Source organism: Sparus aurata, chromosome 15 (assembly GCF_900880675.1).
Source record: "Sparus aurata chromosome 15, fSpaAur1.1, whole genome shotgun sequence".
Classification (NCBI taxonomy): Eukaryota; Metazoa; Chordata; class Actinopteri; order Spariformes; family Sparidae; genus Sparus; species Sparus aurata.
The window spans coordinates 18,044,898-18,072,316 of record NC_044201.1 but is presented as its reverse complement, the minus strand read 5'-3'; the positions used below and the strand labels follow the sequence as shown (position 1 = coordinate 18,072,316).

At 40.0% G+C, this 27,419-nt stretch overlaps 1 protein-coding gene across 5 annotated transcripts in view; it reads left to right on the top strand.

Moving 5' to 3' along the window:
- Positions 1-27,057, top strand: part of xpo1b (exportin 1 (CRM1 homolog, yeast) b) — a 28,458-nt gene extending 1,401 nt beyond the window's left edge. For 2 of the 5 annotated variants that reach the window (XM_030441088.1, XM_030441086.1), the window contains exons 2-25: positions 575-706; positions 1,893-1,994; positions 6,186-6,258; positions 7,698-7,759; positions 9,797-9,841; positions 13,011-13,192; positions 14,797-14,845; positions 14,956-15,075; positions 15,247-15,375; positions 15,453-15,611; positions 15,753-15,950; positions 16,750-16,888; positions 18,145-18,326; positions 18,464-18,620; positions 19,218-19,381; positions 19,489-19,623; positions 19,740-19,932; positions 21,299-21,405; positions 21,929-22,123; positions 23,578-23,746; positions 24,043-24,177; positions 24,328-24,487; positions 24,578-24,674; positions 25,598-27,057. In XM_030441088.1, the coding sequence (XP_030296948.1) occupies positions 581-706; positions 1,893-1,994; positions 6,186-6,258; positions 7,698-7,759; positions 9,797-9,841; positions 13,011-13,192; positions 14,797-14,845; positions 14,956-15,075; positions 15,247-15,375; positions 15,453-15,611; positions 15,753-15,950; positions 16,750-16,888; positions 18,145-18,326; positions 18,464-18,620; positions 19,218-19,381; positions 19,489-19,623; positions 19,740-19,932; positions 21,299-21,405; positions 21,929-22,123; positions 23,578-23,746; positions 24,043-24,177; positions 24,328-24,487; positions 24,578-24,674; positions 25,598-25,744 (3,225 nt within the window). In that variant the 5' untranslated portion in view covers positions 575-580 and the 3' untranslated portion in view covers positions 25,745-27,057. Of the gene's footprint in view, positions 1-574; positions 707-1,892; positions 1,995-3,629; positions 3,697-6,185; positions 6,259-7,182; positions 7,232-7,697; positions 7,760-9,796; positions 9,842-13,010; positions 13,193-14,796; positions 14,846-14,955; positions 15,076-15,246; positions 15,376-15,452; positions 15,612-15,752; positions 15,951-16,749; positions 16,889-18,144; positions 18,327-18,463; positions 18,621-19,217; positions 19,382-19,488; positions 19,624-19,739; positions 19,933-21,298; positions 21,406-21,928; positions 22,124-23,577; positions 23,747-24,042; positions 24,178-24,327; positions 24,488-24,577; positions 24,675-25,597 lie in introns of those variants that run through there. The other 3 variants (XM_030441089.1, XM_030441090.1, XM_030441087.1) reach the window with 3 other exon arrangements.
- Positions 27,058-27,419: the final 362 nt, after the last annotated feature.

Below are 27,419 nucleotides of genomic sequence, written 5' to 3'. Positions count from 1 at the left end.
TAGATCAGAGCAGGCAATATGGACGGACTGAGCTCCCCAACCCGCTTATTTCTAAGTTGAATCTATTGTTTGTTTAAGCCAACGGGGAATGTCATTGACTTAGGTGATCTGAGTGGTGTGCTCAGCTGTTTTCAAATCAATATTAACCTATTTCTATGCAAGATAGTGTGGTGCCAGTCTGGCAAAAGCCCTCCTGCGCCCAAAAAATGATGGAAACATGATGTTTTGCACATTTTTACTGTCACAGTCTAGTGTTACCAGCCACTGGTTGTGATAATTGAGTTAATTTGTCTTTGCAATTCTGGACTCCTGGGGTAGGCCACAGCACTGTGTCCAAATTATTCAGCTGAACTGACAACGCTTTACTTCCCTTTGCATACCTTTTTGAACAGCGACAGGCTTGTGACACCATGTGCTTTACTTCTTAAAATGACAGCTCAGTGGTGGATCTAGGGGGATTTTTGTTTAGTGGTCAGCTGTTGGGAATTGTTTCTAAACACACTGTTCACATGACTTTGCCTGTTGAATGTGTTTTGTGCACTCACAACCCCTCCCACTGCTGTCCTTGTTGCAGAGCTCTATGCCAGCAATTATGACAATGTTAGCAGACCATGCAGCACAGCAGCTGCTGGACTTCAACCAGAAACTGGATATCAACCTGCTGGATAATGTGGTGAACTGTCTATATCATGGAGTGGGACCACAGGTACGTTGTGAAGCATGTACACATGCTTTATAGGCCGTCTGAAAGTATGTTGTTGTGTCTACCATGTTTATATTTTCTGATTAACAAATTGTGTTATTTCATGCCACAAGTCCTTTTTATCTAAATCGGTCAGGTAGGCTGTTCAGTCCTTGTATAGGTAAGTGCCCTGAGTGATCTGATCACAAGTGGACAGCTCTAAGTACAGGTGTGAATGCCCCTCAGACCACATTCAGTGACGGCCTGGGCCACATGTGACTGCATTCTTTAAGCAGTGTGTACTCACAAGTATCCTAGGCCACATTGAAGGACCACCTACTCAACTGATGTCCTCCGCAACAACAAGAAGCCACAAGGACAGGCAGAATGGATTACGTGCTGTCTGATTTTCATGTGATTTAGTGTAATGCAAGCTACATGTTGGGGCTCTCTTAGCCTGCCAGTGTTAGCAGCAGATCTTTGTAAAAACACTGTTTAACTAACCGTTGAACTCGTAACTGCAATAATCCCCCTAAGAGTTGTTAAGTGAGGAGAAACTTAACAAGCTCTGAGACATTGCTATACTTCTTATAATTTTGGCGTTAAATGCAGGATTTTGTGTGAATTTTAACCATTCACACAAAATTTATGAAAGAACACAACATTTTATAGACAGTAAACAGGTCAAATTTTAAAAATGTATTAAACTGTAACCAAATTCGGCAACTTCTTTGATGTCTGGAAAGTCTTGGGACTCCAGTAAAAAAATCACTCAATTTTGTGAGTTGCTGAGTTAGGAGGAACGTTATAAATGTTGTCAACAACAAACTATTTGGGCTTTCTTCTTAATTCGACAAATGCTATACATGAAGATATTTCTTTCCTTGTATAAGAAACCATCATAGTACGTGTTCATTTGCATATAGAGCGGGAAAGTGAGATCCGGTCACAAAAAGTTGCTCAAGACTTGTGACGAGACGCATGCTTATGTCCAGGGGTGAACTGACAGGCGTGAAGCTGTCCACTTGTGATCGGATCACTCAGGATGGATCTTGATACCAAATGTGACTGGCCTCTAGGAGTAACAACCTGATCGTTACAGCACAGACAAACTTACAAATTACTGTTGCTCTGTTTTGAAATGCATTTGCAAGTGTCTTTATGGTACCTAAGTGTTCAATCTAAAGTGTCATTCATATTTGTGTTACAGCAAAGAATGGCACAAGAAGTGTTAACACACTTAAAAGAGCACCCAGATGCATGGACGAGAGTGGACACCATCCTCGAGTTCTCCCAGAACATGAACACCAAAGTAAGCCAACTCTAGTCCAAAAAGCATTGATGGAAAAACACTGACTTGTGCTTTGAGGAAGTGTATTCTATCACATTTACAATTTGCACTATAAAAAACAATAGCGGGCCACAATGGGTTACTGACAACATGCTTTGAATTATATAAAATGGGCTATTTAATGGATCTTTTCATTGAAAGCAGTTTTATGTACTGTGAGTGCATATTGTCAGTGCAAGTGGACCCAACAGAAGTTGAATACACAGTCCCGGTGGTATTTGTACTATGCCCTAACTCTAGAGCTATGCAGGACCTCCGGCTTCTGATAAAATGAATTCTGTTGGATCAGAACATACCAGATAAATATAGTGTCAGCAGCAACGCTGGTCTGTGTTTCACTGCTCCCTCTACAAATGTACATTTTGATCAATCATCAAGGAAACGTTAAATGTTAAAACGTTTTTGATGGGCACAATCTAGTGAATCAGGTAGTTGTATCATGAATTATAAAATGTTGCTCCTGTTTTGTCAGTTTAAACATAGTTTTGTACAACCTGCAGGCATCACCTCAAATGAATTAAACAGGACTAAAATGCAGGACAAGTCCAACCCATTTTTGGATCTGCAGCAAGTAGAAAAGTAGAGTGGGGTGCCTCAGTCCCCTTATTAGTTAGAAACCTGGGCATAACTGTTACTGTAAGTTGGATTTGGTGCATCAGTGTTGTAAGATACAGTGAGTTAAAGTAAAATGAAAATAAAGAAATCGCAGTAACTTGAGCTGCAGGCAATAGCATTTCGTCTAAGTAAACTCTTGGAGGACGTCATCAAGGTCAGCAACGTATCACCCTACCATTTCCAGCCATAGATTAAACTGGGGCTGTGTCACAGCATGCCTTCTGATTAGTTATTAGTTATTGCAGTTATATTGATTATCAGTTAATATCATCTTTATTTATCAAATTAATAGCAGGTATAAATTGATTATCGGTAAATCATTAACATCCATACATCCATCATCTGTTTTATCATGTCCTCAGAGTCGGGGTTGTGCCTTACAGTATGTCTACAGTTAAGTGTACATTGTGCCCCTCCTGTGCAGTCGATAAAGCAAACGGCCTGTGAATAGTGAAACCAGTGATTCAGTCTTCAGATTCATTCAAGGATTCACAATCCTGACAACACAAAATTGACTATGAAACTTAAAAAATCAAGCCTAACCCATAAACCTAACATTCATAGTTGAAAATGAGTCGATGCACTGAGTAGTAAGTGCAGTGCAGCCAAAACTTCCTCAAAGTACACGATATGAAATTTGCCGTTTTTCTTTTTTGCTTGCCTGTAAGATTGCTTTTAACACTGACATTCATTACTAATGTCTAAGTTGATGTATCAACAGTACTTTTTTCTAGTTTTAAATTTGTAATTTGACAAAAAAAATAGGGTCATTAGAGGAAAAGAGGGAACAAAAGGTAAACACCTCTTGAATTCTACATTTATCTTGTTTCATTAGTTTAAAAAGTGCATAATTTTTGAGCACTTTGAGCATTTGGCTTTTTCTTAGTAACTACTGTTATATTTGAAAAAAATGTAATGAATTCAAGCTGTGACTATTTGATATTAATCACAATGTTCCATTATGTTTATGGCTTGTAATAGGAAGAAAAGGGGTGTGTCATCCTGTGCCTCATGACACAGCTAGGCTTTGACGGCAGGCCTCCACAAGGTCTACCCTTTTTAAATTCCCTTTGACTGAATTCTGTTCATGCGTTTCTATTGCATCTGTTTCATTGGACAGAGGGAGGGTGCAGGCTCCAGTCAGTAGGATCCATTGTAGAAAGACTATCTGTTGATGGCTTAATTTCACCTGTAGGGATCATGGCTCTGTTCCCGCCCCACCTTTCTCTCCTTTTACAGTGCATCCTCCTCCTCTTCTTCCCTCTGTTCCCCTCAGTTCTTCAGCCCAGACCCTTTAATGACGTGCCTTTGCCAGCTAAACCGATTCATCTGGCAGGTTAACTGCTGATAATTTCTCTCTTCTTACCTCCTGTGGTGATTTGTGCAAAGTGTGGCAGTTAAAGGTGAAACAAGACATGCCAGAAATGTGTGCAGCACTCCAAGTGACACCTGGCAGTGGTGCACAGTCAGTGTGCCTGTAAAGAGATTTCACCTTTAATCTTCCAGCACCCATTGTCTGTAGCTCATTGTTAATCCTGCTTTAATAACATCCTATACTAAATGTCATTCATTTTTTTGGGAATCGTTGTGCTCCTGAATTGATGATCCCTACAGCTGAAACAGTCAGTTGAAGTAACACTAGATCAGAAACGAATGAATAAAATGTTTTTTGTTTTGTTTTTTCTTCATGCTTCACTATTAAGCAATCAGAAAATTAATTCAGGAAATAACCTGTGGTTGGTCTTGCTGTTCCTTATGACACACCAGTTAATGGGATCATATTTTGGCTTGCTTTAGACTTGAGCCACAATCTATGTGTTATCGTTGGGAAAATTTACTCACATGGTTTAGGGTTGGGTATCGATGAGATTTTATTGGTTTGGATTCTGCTTATCCACTCTGGTACTTATTAAGTGCTCCTTCAGTTCTTGGCATGTTGTTTCAGTAATCAAAGAAGCCAACTATCCAAAGACCTTCTTTATTTTTAACAGATTTTAGACTACCATAAAAAAAAACACTTGATAAACAAAAAGGATCAGTAGATAGGGCCATGCTAGGTGTTTGTGGGGCATTATAACTACAACTGAGGGGACTGAATTTTCTGCATTCTTAGTTGGTGTTTAGACAAGAAACAGCCCTACATTTAAAAAAGATAAATAAATAAATGCAGTTGCTTCAGATAATGGTGAGACCATAACATACAACCCTGGGAGTCTAGTTTGAGTAATGGATTTGTGAGTTTGAAGGCGTATCAGACTGCACATGGATCTATAATATGAGGGAAAAGTGGCACATCTGCAATTATTAAGTCTTTGCAGCAATGAAACAAGCAATTGATATTACAAACTAATCTACAAGGAACATGCCTTTGCACATATGTGACTGACTGCAGCCCCTTAACTGAATGATGTTGCAGCAGAAGTTGAGGCAGGTTTTATGTTATTGTGAATCAGTCAATCGATGAGGGGAATGCATTTTTCTTATGAAGGGCTAAAGTTGAGGCCTTAACCGATGCAGACGTATATGCTTCGTCATGATACTCACACGGTTTGCCTTGCATGAACTTATTTAGAGCTGTGATTACATTTCATTGTATCTCTGTCTTTTTTAAAGCTAGCAAGACTCTTTAGCTTAAACTCCAGTCTGTCTTACTATAAGCCCGGCCTGCACGGCATGAGGATAATCTGCAATGCTCTTCTCTCCTTCCTCAGCCATCATGCTAGCTAACCTCAAACTCGCCACCAAATTGACACCAATTAATTTGAGGGCAGCTGATGGCTGGTGGGGGCTTCATCTGATTAGCCAAATGGGGTGAATGCATGGCCCATGTATCAAGGGCTCCATCTAATAGGTCAAATGTTCTCATGCTGTGTGTGCATGGTGTGTGTTAATAAAATGATTATTTAAAAAAAGTTTTTTTTGATTCATTGCGTTTCAGGCAGTCTTGTGACATGTTTACTGCGCATGTTCATATTGCGATGACGATGCAAATACAATTTATTCTTGGCGTGTGTTGACATATACGGAACTGGTAAGGTAGAGGGAAGCAAAGTTCAAAATTTATTTGCAAGAGACTTAAATTCACTTCAAATTTTTCTTAACTAATTCACAGCTCCAATTTAAAGAAAGACGTTCTCGATGCCCAACCCTACACACTGTTTGTAGCACCGGCAAAAGAACATTTAACGTAGACCTTGTTGTGTCTTCTAGACTATTAGACTCACCCTTGGAGCAATCAGAGCCAAAGCTGGTTAATGGATTGCTGTCTGGTGTGATGCTGGGAGAAACAGCAGGACTTCTGCAGTGTTCCAGCTTATTGCTGCTTATAGAGATATTTAAAAAAACAAAACTACTTCTGCATACTACAAAATCTGCATGAAAGATGTGGTTCAGTCCAGTCTAATTTAGAAAAGTAAGTTATCGCAGGCTGGTCCACTTCATACTGTTTTTGGTTCGTATAATAATTACACAATGCTTGTTGTTGAGTGTTATCATAATAGCTTCATCCTAATGCTTCTCCCTCCTTGCATGTTACAGTACTATGCTCTTCAGATTCTGGAAACGGTTATCAAAACAAGATGGAAGATTCTTCCCAGGAACCAGTGTGAAGGTAACACTTGATTTTGTGGCATAATTCACAACATTTATTTCTCTCAGTGTTACTGCCTTTTTAAATGTTGTGACGTGCCGTTGCCAAGTTGAGGACTGTTCCTCCTCTAAGCATGCTGGTTTGTTTTCCGCTTGACTGGCTTGCACTGGTCGCTGCAAGCCAGGTTGGATTCTGAACTGTAGCAGCTGTTTTCTAGAAGAAACAAACAAAACACCCCAGCACCGATTTTAAAGCTTCGTGAAGAAGTAGGGGAGCTTCAGACAAAGTTGTTACAGCACTTGTTTACATTGCTTTAAAGCCATATGTGATTTGTTTTTGTGTGACAGTATCTTTCAAATGACTCACATGGTATATATTCTTTGTGTGAAGGAAAATAAGACAATTGCAGTGTTTATCGTTTCAGTCCATTCATCTGATTGTAACCATAGGGGATAAGAGAGGCGAGCTACTGGCATGGATTAATCCCTGCCACTGTCTTTTTCTCAAGATACCGCCACAGGTTGCCAAAATCACAAATTTTCAAATCTTACACATTTAGATTCTAATCAATAATTATCATGGACATGAGATATCAAATGCTACCATTTAATTAATTTATTTCATATTGTGATGACAAAAATGTAAGGTTTAACATTTTCAAACTATTGCCTCATTGCCAGTTCCACTTTATCTCAACATGTCTTGTTTTCTTTTTAAAATAAAATTGATTGCCCTTTGTTACCACCCAATAATTTTTGAAGAATCTGAAAACTGAGTGGGATGAAAATTGTCTTGAACTATTTTTGTTAGAACGAAAAGCAATGATATAATTTAATAATGGTCTAAGTGCAAATCAGCTGATTCTGCCTCCCTCCATTCTTCTATAATTATGCTCAAAAATTCATTTTTTTCATTGACCTAAGACTTCCCTGCTTCTGACCGTAGATGCCTGAATTTTGTTCAAGTGGCAAACCCAGTGCAGGGCGACCGGCAAGTATGTCTTTTCCCCTTGTGTCAGAGTATTTCCTTGTTTTCAGCTCCGCTCACTACACCGCAGCACACGATTCTCAGAATTGAGTATACAGTCTAGAAACAAATGCGAGGGGGCTGAAAACACATTTTTGAAGATGCTCTGCTCACGTTGACAATTTTGTCTGTCTTTGAAAACACCTGGGGAAATGTAGCTTCCACTGAACTGACCGAAACTTTTGCCCTGTAGAAGTTCAGCGGCAGCTGCAGCCCACATCCATGTGTTTATCGGCAGGCTTTGCAAGTGTATGTAAATGGAAGTATAAATTTACTGGGATAGATAGTCAGATCAGCTAGTTATGAGCCAACAGACCTTGTTAGGGTTACTGAGTAACCTGCTTCAGGCAGCTTACTCATGTTAGGATGTATTTTCATTAACATATTGTATTGGCGCATGCTAACAGTGTTCTTCTGCTTTGTGTGTTTGTCAGGTATAAAAAAATATGTTGTTGGTCTCATTATCAAGACTTCATCAGATGCATCAAATGTGGAGGTGAGTAAAATTTGTCTGTAATTTACATGTGGGCATTAGAGAAGGACGTCAACTTTAACAGGGAAAGTTGGCGAAACAATTCAAACTTGGCTTTTTTTAAAAATAGAAGTGAATCTTCTTTGTGTTTTTATGTTTATGGTGCATCAGAGCAGCATGTTACCAGTCAGTTGTCTTAGCCAATCCTTGGACAGCCATGAGTAATGCTGGTAACCATAGTGCTGTGTTGTCCAGACCAAAGACGGTGACTTCAGCTGCTTTTGAAAGTGTTTTTAACAGACTTGATCACACCAACAACCAGAGGGTTGAGTTGTTAAGATTGTGTTTAACCTACAGAAGAGAGCACAACATTTGACCGTCCTGTGCAAAACTTACATGTTAAACTGTAGGGATTCAACTCAAAGTGGGACTGGGTTTAAAACTTCTTGCTTCTTTGTGATTGATGTCTCTGATTTGTTAGCAGCTGTCTAATGTGACTCAGCTTCAAAATGAAATGAAATGTATCGAAATTCATATCCATTAGTGGTTACAGCAGCTCTCAGAAAGTCACTTTGGTAGGCTGTCTCTCTGCAGTGTAACCCAAGTTTGAGAAGGAGTAGGCCTTGTCGTTTATTTGTGTACAGAGCTGCGCAGCGTAACTCAAGTGACAAGTTATAGTTGAATCTTATTTTCTATTAAATAGCTATGTGAGTGTGAGTACTATAATAAGTACTCACACCATTGTAAAACCAGAGACTGTCACAATGGCATCACGCCAGATGTGACACCCATCGACACATCAACAACATCCATTGACATTCCAGGCTATAAGTACAGAGCAACTAATGAATTACATGACGCCTTCAAACTCAGCCTTCACTTTTGTCTCAACTACACAAAAATCTGTCCACAGACAGATATAAAAACACATGTCAAATTATGTAAGCCTTCTTCTTTGGTAGTACTCGCTACAATAGTACCCCTAACACCTGCTAACATCTGGCTTATGTCTTCAGTGTGAATGGGTACAATCAGCATTCACTCCCAAGTTAAATCAATTGTAACTCCAAGTTGTCCAGAGATGAGAAAGAAGCAAGATGTCTACTGTTCATAGTTTTTATGATGTATTCACGATGGCAAATGTGACACACAGCAGACAACATTTGTCAATGGGCTATTTTCAGTGCGTTTACCCATACTTCTACATGCACATTTTTGGTGTTTAAGTAGCATAGGTGTTGCAAGAACCATATTTTTCCATTATTACTCACACAGAGACACACATGGTGAAAACAAAACCAGCCCCACTGTCATTGCTAATAATACAAAAGTAAAACTGAAAGAAAAATAAACTTAGAATGTACATTAAAAACTAAACAGTGGTTAACTAGAGTTTAGCCCATGGAGGTAACCTTGAAAAGGGTTTGGGTTCAAATCAAACCTCGTTCTGTCTCTAAATGATGACACTACCATTTGATCATGAGTAATTGATAACCAACTTCATGCTTTGAAAGCAGCTTACCAGACATGTTTCAGGTGTTTACAACTCTGCACATTAAACCCATTAAACCGACTTTTCTGAAGTTATTGGGATTAATTGAACCAAGCTGACCAAACTGTCTTGTTTGAGCAGTAATTGAATTAAGGTTTCACGTTCATGTGCAAGGATTGTATAAATGATCTGCACTTATTTATTCAGAAAAAATAATTTCAGTCAGCTTGAAAAACCATAAGTTGTTGCAGTTCAGTATTTACTGAAGGCTGGGGTTTTATGAAACATTCGATATATGACACATTTTATTTATTCAATTGACCTGTCCTAAAGCCTCTTTTCAGAAACACACACATCTTTATCATGGCATCTTTAATTGTCTAGCTGTTTGATTTGTGACCTCTAGCCTTTCATTTTGATATTTTTGTTGTATTAGATTTCAAAATGTTTTTCCATTTTCCAAATTAAATTTTTAATGATGTGATGAAATGACAGAAGGCTTGTGCCTTGAAACTGAGACTGTATGACTTGCACTCATTTTTGTTTTTGTTCTCTTTTGTCTTTTTTAGAAAGAAAAGGTGTACATTGGAAAGCTGAACATGATCCTTGTTCAGGTAAGCAGTCAATACAAACAACAAGTCATTGAATAAACTATTTTAACTCCTTTTGAAACCTTATCTCAGCTGTTTTCAAAGTTCAAATCCAGCTGCGAAACCCTAAGAATGCAGAACAGTCAAGACGTTTCTCTCTTCAGTTGTCGTTTTTAACGATGGGATTTTGCATTGTTGAATTGACTGTGTTTCAAAGCCTGAAAATGTTCGTTCTGGTGTGTTTCTTTTTTATTTTCAGACACTCTGACAATTGAGTTGAAGCATGAGAAACTTTAAATGCAAACAGGATACAAAGTAAAAGCACTTGATCTTTGTCAATATGGCATTAAGCTGAGGCTTTCTGCCTTAATAAAGCCTAAGACCGAGGTTTTGGATGTTCCTACCCACATTATGAACCCCATTTTAGCTGTAATGTCTATTCCTGTGTCAGTCTATTGAAATCCTTGTATGTGAACACATACTTGGCCATGTTGATTGTGTTTACACTGTCAGTTTTACTGTGAAGTTTACAATTATCAATGTTTTTGTACTTCTGTTTGGGTTGCCCCAAGCCAATCTGCAACTGTTTTTGAATTGATCAGTACCATCTTTGGAAGTATAGCCGTTACTGTAACCCATCGTTATTGGTACCCCTGCTGTCAGTTTCTTTTGTTGAAATACTGGGATGTATTCCTAATTCTACACAGTGTTGCATGTGAGTGAAATCTGGAGAGGCACAAAGAAGTGGCAGCAAACAGTTTCATTGAAGTTATCCACATTGACAGCAAGAGAGCACACCGGAGCAGAAATTCAGTTCTAGCCAGCCACTCATATCTGACTCATTTCTGAGGACAATTGAAAGCCACTGACGAGTACTAAGGCACTTACTAAAACAGAGTGCACTATACAGTACAATATCTGGTCCTTCTGAAGACCGAAATGGTCTCAGCTTGTATTTCAAAGTGTATTAAACAAAAACGCAACAATATGGCTCTCATGGTCGCTGGTTAGTTTGTCACAGTCAAACTTGTCACTGTGGTTACCGAGGGTTTATGCAGATGATTAAATGGAGATGAGTTAGACGCATCTGAGCAATGAATTATAGTAAACAGATGAAGCCTTCGGTCTTGAGAGACTCAAAATAAAACAGGACCTTGAGTCCACGGTTTCCGCAGGTCCATGAAATCCTTAATTTGAGAAAAGAAATCTAGGAAAGTTTTTGGAAATGGACACAAATAGAGACAGGTAGAAATTGAATTTATTTTGATTATGGTTGCACAATATAAAATGGGCCGATAAAATTTTGACCCGATATACGTTGTGCATCAATATCAGCCCAATATTGGGAAATTTATATTATTGGCTACTTATCAGTATTGGTGAAATTCTAGCAGATAAATGGAGTCAATAATATGAAGCCTAATTGCTTTCATTGACTTTACATGTGCAGCATTTACAAACTACAATACAGCAGATGGCTATTTACACCTTTAAAGTTGGTTTTCAATCCACCAGTAATAAACAAACAGTGAGATGTTTTTATAGTCTCTGTGGAAGACACAGAACCGATTGCAATTTGCAGCACATGTTCCACAAGGGTTCAGAGAGGACACAACAAATCTTATTAGAGCTGACGAATATTAAATCGTCCATCTTGGCTTAGTACATGTCAGCCTTTCTTGCATCCAGGTGTGCATAAACTACAGGTTATTAGCTACTTCTTAACATAAATGTTAAGATGTAAAAACAACAATTTCTGTTGTTGAAATTTTGTGCATCTGATGTTTCAAACCTTGCTGTACGGGGCCTTTAAAGTATTATAAAAGTACTTCAATTTGATGTTTAAAAAGTTGTGGGAATCCTGTGCTTAATACGGAGAGGCCTGTAGCTACAGTGACGGGGTCTGTACAGAGCAATGTAGTGATTAACAGGTGAAGAATAACAATCTTTTCACTACATTCATGACTCTAATGTTGACATTTCCTCTATATTGGGTAGTTTAGCACACCTGAATGTGAAACACAGCGCATTCATATAATAAAAGAGATGGATATGCTGACGGTCTTCTTTTTAAATAGAATTTCCCGATCATCAGGTTAAGTTTAAACGTTCAAAGCTCCCCTCAGCTTTTGTAGTGATACTTTCTAACCTGAAGATGTCACTCTTAAATGGTCTATCTGACTCTAAAACTGTCTGTGTCAGTTACGTTCAGGACTCAGATTTTAAAATATGAATTCTCGTTGAATGTCTCTAGCAAGGTGGCCAGTGTATGTAAAATGTCACTGTGGCCTTGTGTTTGGAAAGAGGATTGTATTAAGACGTCTCAAGAGAGGAGGAGAAGCAGTGTGTATTTGTTTGTATGGAAACATTAGGATGCAACATCTCTAGACACAATGCAAGCACAGAACAACATATTATATAACAAATGGTGTCAGTGATAATTGTACCCTTACTACAGGAGAGCGCTGAATCCTGTAAACACCGGGCTGTAGAAATGAGCTGTTCACTGCCCTGTGCTGTCTAATCAACAAACTAGAGCAGACCACTTCAGGACACTGTTGAGTCATTGAGATGGATATCAGAAGGACCTTGAGACTGACAAATTAGAATATAGTGACTTATTGGTGTCCATATTCTGAATCTTGCTCCTGGATGTAAACTAATTTCTGTCACCTTCTCGATGTGTGTGTTTGTGTTCCTTTAATATATATATGTGTGTGTGTGTGTGTGTGTGTGATAGAGAGAGACAACGACAGGCTCACTGGCTACATGAGTGACTTTGCATTAATGCCAGTGAGAATGAGTCACTGCCTGCGTCAGCTGAGCTAACATCGTTTTGGCCTTCAGGGACTGTAGAGCTCCAGATTCCCCACTTGTCCTCACGAGGCTGTGTTTCAAATGTTTGTCCACATATATGTTGTATTTGTAGTAATGCGAGCTTCACTTGTATCATGTGCCTCCATAAACAGATTTAACCATTTTCAGCTGTTTTACTACAATACGATCACAGTAAAATCTTCTGCTAGAAAGCAGAAACGGGAGCACAGGCTTGAATTGAGATATAAAGGAGGAGTTGTTATTTTTAGCAAGAGTCACAGATTCATCCTTTTTCATTTTCAGATCACATGTCTTCCTCAGTGGAAATGTCATTTCTAAACATCTAACACCAAAATGTGTCTGTGTGTGTGTGTAGATCCTGAAGCAGGAGTGGCCCAAACACTGGCCCACCTTCATCAGTGACATCGTGGGGGCGAGTCGTACCAGCGAGAGCCTTTGTCAGAACAACATGGTCATTCTCAAGCTGCTCAGCGAGGAGGTCTTCGACTTTTCCAGTGGTCAGATGACCCAGGTCAAGGCCAAGCACTTAAAAGACAGGTCAGCATGCTGCATGTTCATAAACCCCTGGAAGCACAATCATGTTTACTGTAACAAGGCTCCGGGAACTTGTTTTTAAGGCTTTGCTGAAAAACCTGACATTTTGGTGTGTGTAAATTATACAGTAGAATTGACCTACAAGCCTGCAGAGCGAGTGTTTCAAAAAGACAGACTCTGTGTAGAATTTCATGTAACAGTCAATACTTTCAAACATGTAGCTTTGTAAACATGCCAGAGTCCACATTATCCCAGAACTTTTAAGAGCATCATAGAATATGATGTCAGTGTGTTGACATTTTCAACATTGCTGCATTAATCCAGTGATGTAAATCTGTTTGATACAGATCACAGCATTACAAACTTTTTTTTTCTGTGCACTGGATGTTTACCTCTTGTTGATGACACTTTTATCACCACAAAACAACATTTGAGTGCTGCCTTTATTACATGCAGTTGTGCAGTCCATTGTGCACAGCTTGCACAAACAATATAAATGAGCTGTCCAGTCAGTCTGTTTGGCCACACAGTTTAGAAAACTATTGTCGCTTGTCGACCATTGTTAACTGTATTTGTATTTTCCAGGTTAAGCAACACTTCCTTTTGCCCTTTCCTTATTCAGATGCTTAGTGGGGTTAAACTCTTTTGACTAAGAGTAAAGCTGTAAAAGTTGATATTTTGCATATGCGTATGTGTTCTTCAAACCATACTGCACTGATTCACTTTCAATTACAGGGTTAGTGGGGCCATAGTGCACATGCCCAGCCTCCAAGTGGGCTTTTTACAGTTTCATGGTGTTCGCTTTCAGCTGTTTCAGAAGTCGTGTTAAGTTACAGCTGGTGAAAGCCAAACATTTCCTGATGTTGCTGCTTCGTAATAAAAACTTGCGGTGCAAGAAAAGCATGCCATTGGTTAAAGACGCACCTTCAAGTAGGTATTCTGCTGTAATGGAAATGCAAATCTCTTCGGCTCTGGTCTGATGTGCCGAGTCAAGCCGAGCTATCACATATGCATGGAAAAACCCAATTGCACATCAGATATCTTCTTCTGTACTCAACTGTTTTACATACAGATGTGTTAGCCTTTGTTGTGTCACAGAGGCTTAGTAAAGGCAACTATGTCACTTTGAATATTCGATTCTTCAGTCATAAAGACAATCTTCCATGCTTTAATGCTGAAGTTTTGGATTTTTCCTGGTGTTTATTTTAGAGGCAACTACCTTGACTGAAATAATGACAACCTCTGCTAACATTAAAAAACATTAATACGCTTCAGAGGAGAAAAACTGACCTTCAGGGCAAAATATCATAAACCTAGAAAAGGAAATGTCACCATTAATCTGTGATTTCTTTTCCGTCAACTATAAAACAACTTGATCACAAGAACCGCCTCAGGATGTCAGGTTTAGCTCAGCAGATGACCGTGGTCAATGTATCACGTGTGGAGATGTGTTTAACATGAAACATTGAGATGAAGTAAATTCGGACCTTTTTACAGTTTAATTTCAAGATGATCTCTTGAAATATAAATTAATATCTGAATTTCTCAAATGTAGGATGAGTCAAAATGTATTTGAAGGTTACTGTATCTTTCTTCTTTTCTTTCAGCATGTGCAATGAATTCTCCCAGATATTCCAGCTTTGTCAGTTTGTTATGGTATGCATATTTTCATCTCTTCCTTTTTGACATCATTGTACAATTTCCTGATCTTGTCGACACCTTAGTTTGATCTTCATCTGGTTGTCGTCTCATTGGTTGCACCTTAGGAAAATTCCCAGAACGCCCCCTTGGTCCATGCAACTCTGGAGACACTCCTACGTTTTCTCAACTGGATTCCTTTGGGATATATCTTTGAAACCAAACTGATCAGCACATTGGTGTATAAGGTACACAGATGCTACCTAAGTTAACTTGAGTTGTAGGCCTGAGCCAGACTCAATTGTTTGCTAAAGAAATCCTCCAACATGGATTTGTAAGCAGTGGCAAGCAAGCTTAAAAATACCGTAATTGCTCCTGTTACACACACTGAACTAAACGTCTGTTTCAATTGTTTTCAGTTCTTGAACGTGCCCATGTTTCGCAACGTGACACTGAAGTGCCTCACAGAGATTGCTGGTGTGAGCGTTAGCCAGTATGAGGAGCAGTTTGTCACACTCTTCACCCTGACCATGTGTCAACTCAAACAGGTCAGTTAAACAAAAGGCTCCGATGATGTGCTTCACATTTCTAATTGCAGAGATACTAATGATCCATATCTGTTTAGATGCTGCCTCTGAATACCAATATTCGGCTGGCCTACGCCAATGGGAAAGATGATGAGCAGAACTTCATTCAGAACCTCAGTCTGTTCCTCTGTACGTTCCTTAAAGAGCACGGGCAGCTCATTGAGAAGCGGCTCAACCTCAGAGAAACGTTAATGGAGGTAAGTGCATTCGGTGCCAGGGACAAGATACAGTTGTTTGAGGGTTAGTTAATACTGCAGAATAAATAGATAATAAATGGGTCTGAAAGGTGTCTCGTGTTGATCGGCCTTGGTCTGACTGGTCCTTTGGTCCTGTTTCAGGCCCTCCACTACATGCTGCTGGTGTCAGAGGTTGAAGAGACCGAGATCTTTAAGATTTGTCTGGAGTATTGGAACCATTTGGCTGCTGAGCTCTACAGAGAGAGTCCCTTCTCTACGTCCACGTCCCCCCTGCTCTCTGGCAACCAGCACTTTGACGTACCACCACGCAGACAGCTCTATCTTCCTGTTCTCTCCAAGGTACACACAAGTCAATCGCACTGAACGCAACTGAAATGATAAGAATTAAAGCTCCCCTAGCCTCTTTTTTTCCTGCCTTTTGCACACAGTCTGGTTTCAATGTGATGCGATTTGATTGATTAATTAATGCATTGTTTGGATATCAACACAGCCATATTGTTTAATTTATGAATCTAACTTTATTGATAAAAAAGCATTTCTATATTATTTTATAGTTTAGGTTGGAACAAAGAATTTAAAAGTAGTACAACTTTAAACGTGTGTATATGCATAAATACATATTTAATCAGAACTTGTATGTGAGAGGATCATATTTGAGGATGGAAGCATTTCTTAGTGACAAGTTAAAGATGGAAGAGCAGTGAAATGTTAAAGAATACAGATGTGTTTCAAATTATGGAACTTATATAGTCTTGGCTTACAGACATACCTAGAATCAGCTTGCACTGGTAGAGCAACAGATGGCTGCTAAACTGCTGCCGAGTGAGTTACTAGGTACAACGTTACTGGAAAGCAGCAGCTAGTAAAGCAAAATAACATCTTCATTGGTGATATTTTTAGTTCTATATCTGTGTGTGTGTGTGTGTGTGTGTGTGTGTGTGTGTGTGTGTGTGTGTGTGTGTGTGTGTGTGTGTGTGTGTGTGTGTGTGTGTGTGTATATAGCTTGGTATATTATCCTCTAACATTAATGCCCATACAGGATGCACAGCGGTGAGTGTGTGTGTCGCGCAAGTGTCAGCCCAGTCTTGCTACTCTGGGACGAGTGTATGTGTTGACAGGTGTTTATCTCCCGTGACAGGTGCGTCTGCTGATGGTAAGTCGGATGGCGAAGCCAGAGGAGGTGTTGGTGGTGGAGAATGACCAGGGAGAGGTGGTCAGAGAGTTCATGAAGGACACTGATTCTATCAACCTCTACAAGAACATGAGGGAAACCCTCGGTATGATTTAATAATAATAGCTACAATGATCACATCTGCCGGCAACCATTCATTATGAATTGTTTTTAAAATGCAAATGATATGGTTTTTATACAGCTTCTAATTTATATTGTTTATCTTTTTCATTCATTAAATGTTTTTTTGGGGTTTTTTTTCAGTTTCTTTCGGACTTTCTAAACAAGATTAGCATTATGGATGGATGTAGGGAAAGCTTTGATTTTATAGTTGATACTCTTTATTATTGGTTCTATATAACATTGACTATTTAAAATAAAATGATAGTAATAATTATACTACAGCTGCGATGACCAGTCGATTAGTTGATCGGAAGAAAACCAATTGCCAACTATTTTTGACAATAGGTTTTGAGAATATTTTCAGTAGGTTTTCAGCAAATCATTTGCTGGTTCCAGTCTCTTTTAATGTGAGGATTTGTTGCTTTTCTTCTTCATTATGATGGTTAATGAGGAGTCTTGGTGTTTTAGACTGTTGGGTGGACACATTAAGAAATTTGAAGGCTTTACTTTGGCTTGGAGAAATTATGATGCAAATTAATAATAGAAATAATCAGCAGATCAATCAATAATAGAACTAATTGTTTATTCCACCTACAGATTATACTGACTCTTATAATAGCTGTAAAGCACCAGCTGCTGGGAATAGTGTTTTGATCAATATATTGATAAGTGTCATCACACTGGCAGAAAAATCTCACTGTCTTTGTTCATAAACCTCTTTTTATGTTGACACCGTGTCCTTGTTTACAATTGCATAGAGACAGAAAAAGAAAATACTTGATTGTCTACCTTTTACATACAATAAACAGAAATGTATCTTTGCTTTCACATGCAAAAAACATGCATTCAAATCACAATGTAGCACGGTTGAAAACAGGACACAATAAGAGACATAAAAATAGCAACACAACGGGGCTACATTAAATGGAGCCACTTGTACTGTGTTTAGGACTGAGTCAGAAGAAGATAATAAGTGTTGTATGCTGAAATAGCGGGCTCACTGTCCTTACTGTTTAAGGTATTTTATGGCAACAGGAACAAATCCTTTCTATAGATGTTCTTTTTAGCACAGGGAACTCTGAACCCCCTTGCCCTGATAGCTGCAGATTAAACTGGTGTTACACAGGATGGCTGCGGTCCTCTGAGATGTTGCCACTTTTTTGCATATGGCTTTAAGTTGAAAAAATATTGTACACATGTGGGTAATACTAACATACTTCTTGCTCTGTCATCCTGCAGTGTACCTCACTCATCTGGACTATGCAGACACAGAGCGCATAATGACAGAAAAGCTTCACAACCAAGTGAACGGTACTGAGTGGTCCTGGAAGAACCTTAACACACTGTGCTGGGCAATTGGATCCATCAGCGGGGCTATGCACGAGGAGGACGAGAAGAGGTTCCTGGTCACTGTCATCAAGGTAATATACTGTACATCTGTAAAAAGATATCTATTCAAATGACTGTTTTTGATACCACTGTGATGCTTAAGAATTTAGAAGCCACTGTATAGAAAACAAAACACTGATTCCAGGTTCTTTGTCTTTTTTTGTCTCAGGATCTGCTGGGTCTGTGTGAGCAGAAGAGAGGGAAGGACAATAAGGCCATCATAGCCTCCAACATTATGTACATTGTTGGCCAGTATCCACGCTTTCTTAGAGCTCACTGGAAGTTCCTCAAAACTGTGGTCAACAAACTGTTTGAGTTCATGCATGGTGAGAGAATTAACCCGACTGATCTTACCTCTTTTTGTAGTACTGAGCTGTGTGGTACCGACGTAAATGGTCAAACAAATTAGTTGTGTTACCTCTCGTTGTGGCAACCGATGCAAGGCACTGTCGACACAGAACACGTGTTTGGTCAATATCATCCCTCTTGTAACCGAAATAATTCCAGATAACTGACGTTGCTTTTTTTTTTTGGCACCACGTCTTCATTATCGGCGATTTTCTCTTGTTCATTGCTCATTTTTCAATGTTGTTACAAGCGACTCACTCCATGTGCAGGGACGTGGTCTGCTTCAGCACACTGAATAACAATTAATGTGATTGGTGAATCGCTGCGCATGCAGAGTCTGCATGCACAGTGTGTGTCAGGTACCCATGAAATTAGATGAGTTCATTTGCCTCCTACATCGCAGGCCCTGTGATGTGACTGTTGCGCAAACGTACATCGAAATGACGATGCTCAAACAATATATCGTGCAGCTCTAATTTGTTGGTTTGAAAATATTGTATCTATAAATAACACATTTCGAAGTTGTGTACATTTTGATGGAACTGTGTGTCCCCTCCATGTCTCTTCTTCATCAGAGACCCACGATGGTGTTCAGGACATGGCCTGTGACACCTTCATCAAGATCGCCCAGAAGTGCCGGCGCCATTTTATCCAGGTGCAGGTGGGAGAGGTGATGCCCTTCATTGACGAGATTCTCAACAACATCAACACCATCATCTGTGACCTTCAACCTCAACAGGTCAGTACATGAATACAAATGGGCATTAACATCGACTCTTTGAGATTCATCACAGTCACAGTGTTATCAGAACTCTTCTTGAGATCGATTTCTCTGGTTGTGTCCAGGTGCACACGTTCTACGAGGCAGTAGGTTATATGATCGGGGCCCAGACAGATCAGGCTGTACAAGAGCACCTGATAGAAAAATACATGCTGCTGCCCAATCAAGTGTGGGACAGCATCATCCAGCAGGCCACGAAGGTAAGGGATTAAATACATGACCAAATACTGAAAAATGTCAACCAATATAAGATTCTACATGTCTATGATAGACAAACAAGAATAGTGAGTTAATCTCTAATCTGCTGCTCCTTCAGAACGTGGACATCTTGAAGGACCCAGAGACTGTGAAACAACTGGGCAGCATCCTGAAGACTAACGTCAGAGCCTGTAAGGCTGTGGGACACCCGTTTGTCATCCAGCTGGGACGGATCTACCTTGACATGCTCAACGTCTACAAGTGCCTCAGTGAGAACATCTCTGCTGCCATTCAGACAAATGGTAAGGGAGGTGTGTGTTTGCAATCATACAGCTGACTCAATAACATGTCTGTTGAGCTATCTCATTGTCATTTACACCTGATGTCACAAACGCAACACTTGTTACATACACTTGATGACGGTGATAGTAGTAAGGTGGCTGATAACCTGTGACAGTGATGAGATGAAGTTCATGTCAAAGAACATCAAGGCAGCAGACCGGTGCAGACTCTGGAGGAGCATCACTGAAAGAATGGAAGACGGACAGTCTGATGTCTTTAGCATCTCATACAAATGATCCGCTGTGTCTGTTGGACATAAATGTGTTTAAACTGTATCTGAACACTGCTGAGGCTCTTTTGTGTCGGACTTGTTTATGTTGTTAAAACGTGTCGCTTCATTGTTGTTTAGGCATGCAGTCCTTTGTGTAAATCCAGCATGGCCTCAGTGTGTTGCCAGGTTGGAGAAATACCCCACTGCGTTCAGTAGCATGTGTTAAAACTTCATGTTGAAAGTGTTTTGAAATGAAAGATGAAGCTACAAACAAAAAATCATGTTGTGCTTGTTTAGTATTCTGTCATTCAGTAAGGTCATTTTGTCTGTAGGCCAGTTCTTTCTTTTTTCTTTTTTTTTTCTTGCACGCGCCTGTTTTGGTGACTCATCTCTTAGTCTTTCTGTGCTTAAATAGGATGAGAGGTGCTGCATGAAGTCTGTCAGTAATCATCAAGTATCAGATATTTTTGTACATTCATTGGTTGAGTAAGACATGGTGATCCATGCAAGGATCAGTCCTGTTCAGCTTAACCTTTTGAGGATGATGTGTTGTTAAGCCTGACTATGATCTTTCTTTTTATAGAATAAAATTGATAGTACAGGGCAAAGCAGATGGATTTTGAAAAGAACCGAAAAAAGTCATTTGATTGTGATTGAAGCCAGACTCCCACATGATAATGCATCCTTATCTGTAGGAATGGGCGGTTCTATTAAATTCTATCTAATATCAGTTGTGATGGTGTTTCTGTGGTGGATCATGAAGGTATTGGTATTTAGGGATAACCAAGTGAGTTAAATATCTGATAAAAATCAAGAAAACTAATTTCCTCAATAGAAAAGTCTGTTAATCTAATAATGCATAAAGCAGTCCTTCTGAGTGATGTGCAGCATTGCCAACAATTGCCTAAATGTTGTAGTGGCTTAGTTCAACCTGAGATATGGTCTTAAAGGGAGAGTAACAGTAGCTTGGTATCAAACAAGAGGAATTGTGATGCACAAACATGTCTGTGAACGTTCAGGCCTTTGGGTTTAGCTCTTCACAAGAAAACAATACATTATTTGACGGACCATGAGGACGCTTTCTTCATGTTGTAACTTCAATGTGTGTCTCCTTTGTGTTGCAGGTGAGATGGTGACAAAACAGCCCTTGATCCGAAGTATGAGAACGGTGAAACGAGAGACATTGAAACTGATCTCCGGCTGGGTCAGCCGATCAAACGACCCACAGATGGTGAGAAAATTGCTCTGAAGTCACTCTGGAAGTTGTCAGAAGGAACAACGGCCCTTGTTTGTGATGATGAACATTCCACTGTAGTGCAAAGAAAATTGAGTTTTATACGCACTTTACCCCAGAAAAAGTTAACATGGTCTTGAACAAAAAAAAACTTGATATATTTTTACTCTTGTCTGTCCTCAGGAGCTACTCACACACAATAGCAATCAATGGTAGACAGTAGAAAGGTAGAACTAATCCAGGTAGTATTTTTAGACCAAACACAAATATTTAATTTAATTGTGGCAGACTTGACTGTTTGTGCCCTCAGCTGTGTTTTTATCTGCATAACAATTATAATTCATAGTGTGTCTGCCAGTAAGGACCAGTCATTTTAATCATAGATGTGTGCACCTTTTTGTAACATACCTGTCAGACTTAGCCGCCTAGAAGTGCCATCTCTGTAGCAGCTGGTTGTGTCTTTTTGCCCCATCTGCTGTTGGCTGTTGATCCCTGCTGATCCCTTCCATTGCTTTTCCAGGTAGGGGAGAACTTTGTTCCACCGCTGCTGGACGCCGTCCTCATTGACTACCAGCGCAATGTTCCTGCTGCCCGTGAGCCTGAGGTCCTCAGCACCATGGCAACAATTGTCAACAAGCTGGGGGGACACATCACCAGTGAGATACCCCAAATCTTTGACGCCGTCTTCGAGTGCACCCTGAACATGATCAACAAGGTGAGGCACAGTTATGATCAACTACACATAATTTTAAGTGGACTGATTAACCAGGAAATAACAGCTGAACACAGTTTGTTAGACTGTTTTATCTGTGGGGATTGCTATTTGATAACTTTTCTAAACATGTGTCACAAGGAGTGATCGTAATAAATTAATTACAATTTGTCTAATATAATGGACATGAATCAGATCTTTGACAGCTGCAGTAAAATTCTAAACACTTCGAGTACTGAAGTTGATGACTCAGGTGCTGAATCAACAACACAAACATTTGAGTTGGCAGGTTTCATTTGCACATAGATAAGCAACATCATGCGGCTTTCACTGCACTCTGTTAATCAGCGCAGCATTGTGCACTTTGACCTAATGGGCTATTGTTGGTACAAAGCCAAGATAAAATGTATTTTAGATATCAATTAGCATGTGCAACACTGTACAGAAACTTTTAATGACATGTATTAAGTTATATCTTAGATGATGAAATATCCTGTAAATGTATTTTCCCAGTGTTTTCATATGCTGTGGTGCATGTATATTTATATTGTAGTCTCCAAGGATAGGTCATTTACTCCTTACAGTTTATTTCATTGGTAGTTGTAGTTGGGTTATCCTTGCTCGGAGGGTGTCCTGCAGCCATTTTCCAGCAGAGGCTTTAAAGTCGCAGGCAACCTGAACAGAGGATCTGTCGTATTTTTATGGAATTTGTAATGGGTAAAAAAATGGGTTACAGCTGAAATATGGCAGTCTGTCAAGTTTCTCAACTGCTTGTTGAAAAAAACAGAAGGCAAACCAGTTTGAGCCTGCAGAAAGCCTGTAGAGAAAGTTTCCCATGATCTATTTTTCATGTTTGAAGGAATGAACAGAAACACTGAAATTGTAAACATGACCCATTCAGGGCTTGATTAACCCATAGAGGGACTCTGGGTAAAATAATGTGCTGCGGACCGGGTGTAGGTTACCTGCTCTGCCCGTTGACTTATCGAAAGATGCTCGGTACAGTCAGACTTGATGGCCATATCTGACTCAGACTAGTGGTGCAGAGCCTTTCATTGTACCCCAACCTAAGATGATCAATGGTAGACTCAAGGGGTGCATTGGGATCGGGTCTTGGTCTCTTTCGTAGATACCTGACACTTTCCGATAGAAATCATCTTCACTATGTTCATTTAACTGTGCTTTACTATCTTATTTTATAGTGTTGCGCAATCGTAGTGTCTTTTAGGACTAAATTAACTGGCAGGTTGTTTCAGCTGAAGAGCTAGACAAAACTCAGGACTTAAGAAGTCTGCCAAGCAATCGCCACACAACTCACTTCTGCTTGTTAAAGTTGTTTGTTTAATTGCTTTGAGCGAGTATTGACCAGATGTGGACAAACTCTTGAATTATAGTGTGTAGTAGTAGTAGTAGTAGTAGTAGTAAAGCATATTACCTTATTATGTTTGTTCTTCTAGAACTTTGAGGAGTATCCAGAACACAGGACCCACTTCTTCTACTTATTGCAAGCTGTAAACTCTCACTGCTTCCCCGCATTCCTCGCCATCCCCCCTGCCCAGTTCAAACTGGTGCTGGATTCTATCATCTGGGCCTTCAAACACACCATGAGGAATGTGGCTGACACTGGTAAGGCTGCTGATAAACACGCACATACAAATTTTACTACGTCTATTAATGTTCACTTTGAGCAACAACCCCTGGAACATAAATAGTAAATGGTGTAAACCAATCTGAGTGTTGTGTTTTATCTTGTCATGAGGACAGAGTGAGTCACAGGTTGGGATCAACTTCAAACAGAAAAAAACCTGTTTGTTTAAAAGGTGTACTGTGATAATTAACCTTAGCAATACTGAGACGCTGCCGTTGAAATGTGCTTGTCAGATCCTGCGTCTCCAGTCATCTCTCTGTTCCTGCTCATCCAGGTCTGCAGATTCTGTACACGTTGCTGCAGAATGTTGCCCAGGAGGAAGCAGCCGCTCAGAGTTTCTACCAGACGTACTTCTGTGATATCCTACAACACATCTTCTCCGTGGTCACCGACACATCACATACTGCCGGTGAGTTCACACACAGTGAGCTGCGGGGACACTGAGCCGTCCAGATCTGCTGAACACACACAGATAAGAACGTTGTGGAAAGATGATTTGATTTAAGATGAGTAAAGGTGCTGTAGTAAAATGGTGTGTACATTGCTGTGTGTCCTGCAGGTCTGACGATGCACGCGTCCATCCTGGCCTACATGTTCAACCTGGTTGAGGAGGGGAAGATCACTACAGTGCTAAACCCCGCCAGCCCCACCAACAACCAGGTGTTCATCCAGGAATACGTGGCCAACCTGCTCAAGACTGCCTTCCCTCACCTACAAGAGTGAGTATCAACACATATCAACACAAACTCAATCTGTGTCGTATTAAAATCCACATTTGTTAATCATGGCTTTGTTGTTGTATGTATCAGTGCTCAGGTGAAGGTGTTTGTGACCGGGCTGTTCAGCTTAAACCAGGACATTCCTGCCTTCAAGGAGCACCTAAGGGACTTCCTCGTCCAGATAAAGGTGAGGCTGTCGGAGTGGACAAGTCATGTTCAGTTTACTCATTCATATGTCCCCTTGATGGAATCAGCCACTGTAGGATAATGAATTCGAATAGAGGAAACCGATAAATTCTTCTTTTTTAATTTTTTTTTATCTCCCAACCTAACCTATTTTAAACCGCGTGTAGGAACTGACCGATATAGTTTTGAGTAAAAAGCAAAAAGATCAGTCTGGTCAGTTCAGAAAATTGCATTAGTTCACGGTAATGAAGCCCTTAAAACCAAGAGTCATATCACCAATAACAATATACTGTCCATGAGTATAATCTCGTATCACAATGACAATATAGTATCCATACGCTGCCCAGCTTTATTGTGAGGCATTCGTACAGCCTAGTAGCTCCTGTGAGTTTGTCTTGCTTCCCCCCCCCCTCCCCCAGTGTTTCATTTAATGTAATGCATTAAAGTTGTCTATCCACGTGTATTTGTTTGCTCAGTTAACTTTAGCTTATCAGCACTGTCCTGCATGGCTCCGACTTTGCTGTTTGTTGTCTGTGTGGGGTTATCAGGGACCACATAGTTGGCCACTTAGCTGCTGTTTCCAGAAATAACATTTTCCTGCATGACCAGGTCTTTCTAAGTACATGACAGGTTTGTGGCCGCTGTGCCAGCTTATTGTTATTGTCAAACTGTGGGTGATAGTGACACAGGATGTGCTCAGTGTTTTCTGGTCTACTGAAGACAGTTTGATGTCACCCATCGCTTTGAGACATTTACAGTTTCTCACATTGTTTCGACTAAAGGAACCTAATCAAATAAATGTAATATGAATTGATGATGAAATTAATGATTAGTCAGGGTTGGATAAGCAGATACTGGATGGATGGAGATGTAGCCTGACTGCAGCTGACCACAGTGTTTCCTCGTTCTCTGCTGCTGTTCCAGGAGTTTGCAGGTGAGGACACCTCAGACCTGTTCCTGGAGGAGAGAGAGGCGTCGCTTCGTCAGGCCCAGGAGGAGAAACACAAGATCCAGATGTCAGTCCCGGGCATCCTGAACCCTCATGAGATCCCTGAGGAGATGTGTGACTGAGCAGCAGCTCAACCAAACTGTACAGTACTCCAAACAAACAAACAAACAAACAAACCCTAACCACAGCAACCACAACAAAACCCAAGAGAGAGGCACTTGAGTGAGATGGGAGGCCGCTCACCCTCTGCAGAGCGGCCCGTCCCATTGGATGTTTGTTGACCAAAACAATGCCAACAATATGTAAATGATTACCGCGTCACCCTGTGGCCCTTTTTACATAATCTGCGTTTTTTATGGAGATTTTTTGTGTAATATCTTTCCAGAACTGTTAATCTGAGCTTCTGTTTTGTTGGCCAATCTCAACACCTGCATGATGAGGTTGTAACAATTAGGACAACTTAACCATCTTTGTTTTTGTTCGGTTCCCTCCGCCTCCCATGTTCTTTTTCCCAGTTCTTCCCTTCTCCCATATATTTGTTTATATATAAATATATTATATATACAGTCCGAGCAGGGTTTTTTGTCAAAAACAGCATATCTGTCAAGTCGGCATAGAGGCTTCTAGACCCGTGGGGTGACAGAGAGGAAGTGGTCTTTTAGAGGCGCACGCACCGCTTGTTTGGTGCCCCACGGCATTGTGGGTGAATGTGAATCTAACGGATAATGAATGAAGGTCGAGTGATGCTGCTTCGTGTATCAGCATCTGTTGCTCATGAGTTATGCTTCGCCTGCAAAACCCGAGTGTTCGGCCGCTGCCGGCAGGAGGTTTTACATGGAGAGCAGAACTGAATATGTGCATATCATCCCAATTGTATAGCATCTTTAATACCATGGGAACATTTTTTTCCTTTTATTCTATTTTTTCTTTTTGTTGTGGGTGTGTACGCGTGTGTGCTGTCGCCTAGTCGACATCAGCATTTTGTTTTCCTCTAAGAGGATTGTTGCTCATTTGTGAGCCTTCATTATGGGATGTTTTAAGGAAGTGGCGGAGGTATTTATGGGTTCTTAGTTGGTTGCATCTTTATAACAACTCCTGTTTAACTCAGAAGGCTTTGAAGATTTTGAATTGTACTAATTTAGATTGTTTACCATGCAGTAGTGCTTCAAGACACTACCTTTAGAGCAAAATGAAAAATAAAACTGGGTTTACATTTAATTTTGTATTTTTGCATTTTTCATTTGTACCTGTTTGAGTTCTGTCCAAATAACAAAAGGCTTTTTGTCCTGACAGCAAATGAAATGCCAACGAGTTTAATTAGGAAAAGAATGTATAAATCCAAATAAGTACCCAATCTCTAATGGCAAATTTCCCTTCTCAAGGTGTTACATTTGTTGTGAACTTTTTGAACTGATTAAAGTTGAGAATTTTATAACCCCGTCTTTGCTCAGATGTCTTAATTTCACAGCAGAGAGACATTTTACAGATTGTTGTCACTTTTAATACTAATTTTTGAGTCCCTTTACTCAAAAAAATGTTAACCTATTGTTACTTCACTGTTCAGAATGATGTATGTACAGAGTTTGTTTTCACATTCATCTGCTGAAGGGCAAACGTTTCTCTGTTCTCTGAAACCTGAATTAACCACATTTTGTATGAACATGATCTTAAGACATCACGACTAGTGAGTCTGTCCTGGTTGAACATGCAGCTCACACAAGTTTGATGTGGAAACTTCAAACCTCACAAAACACACACAAAGGACTTTTGGCAGCAAGTAAGACACGACAAACAGTA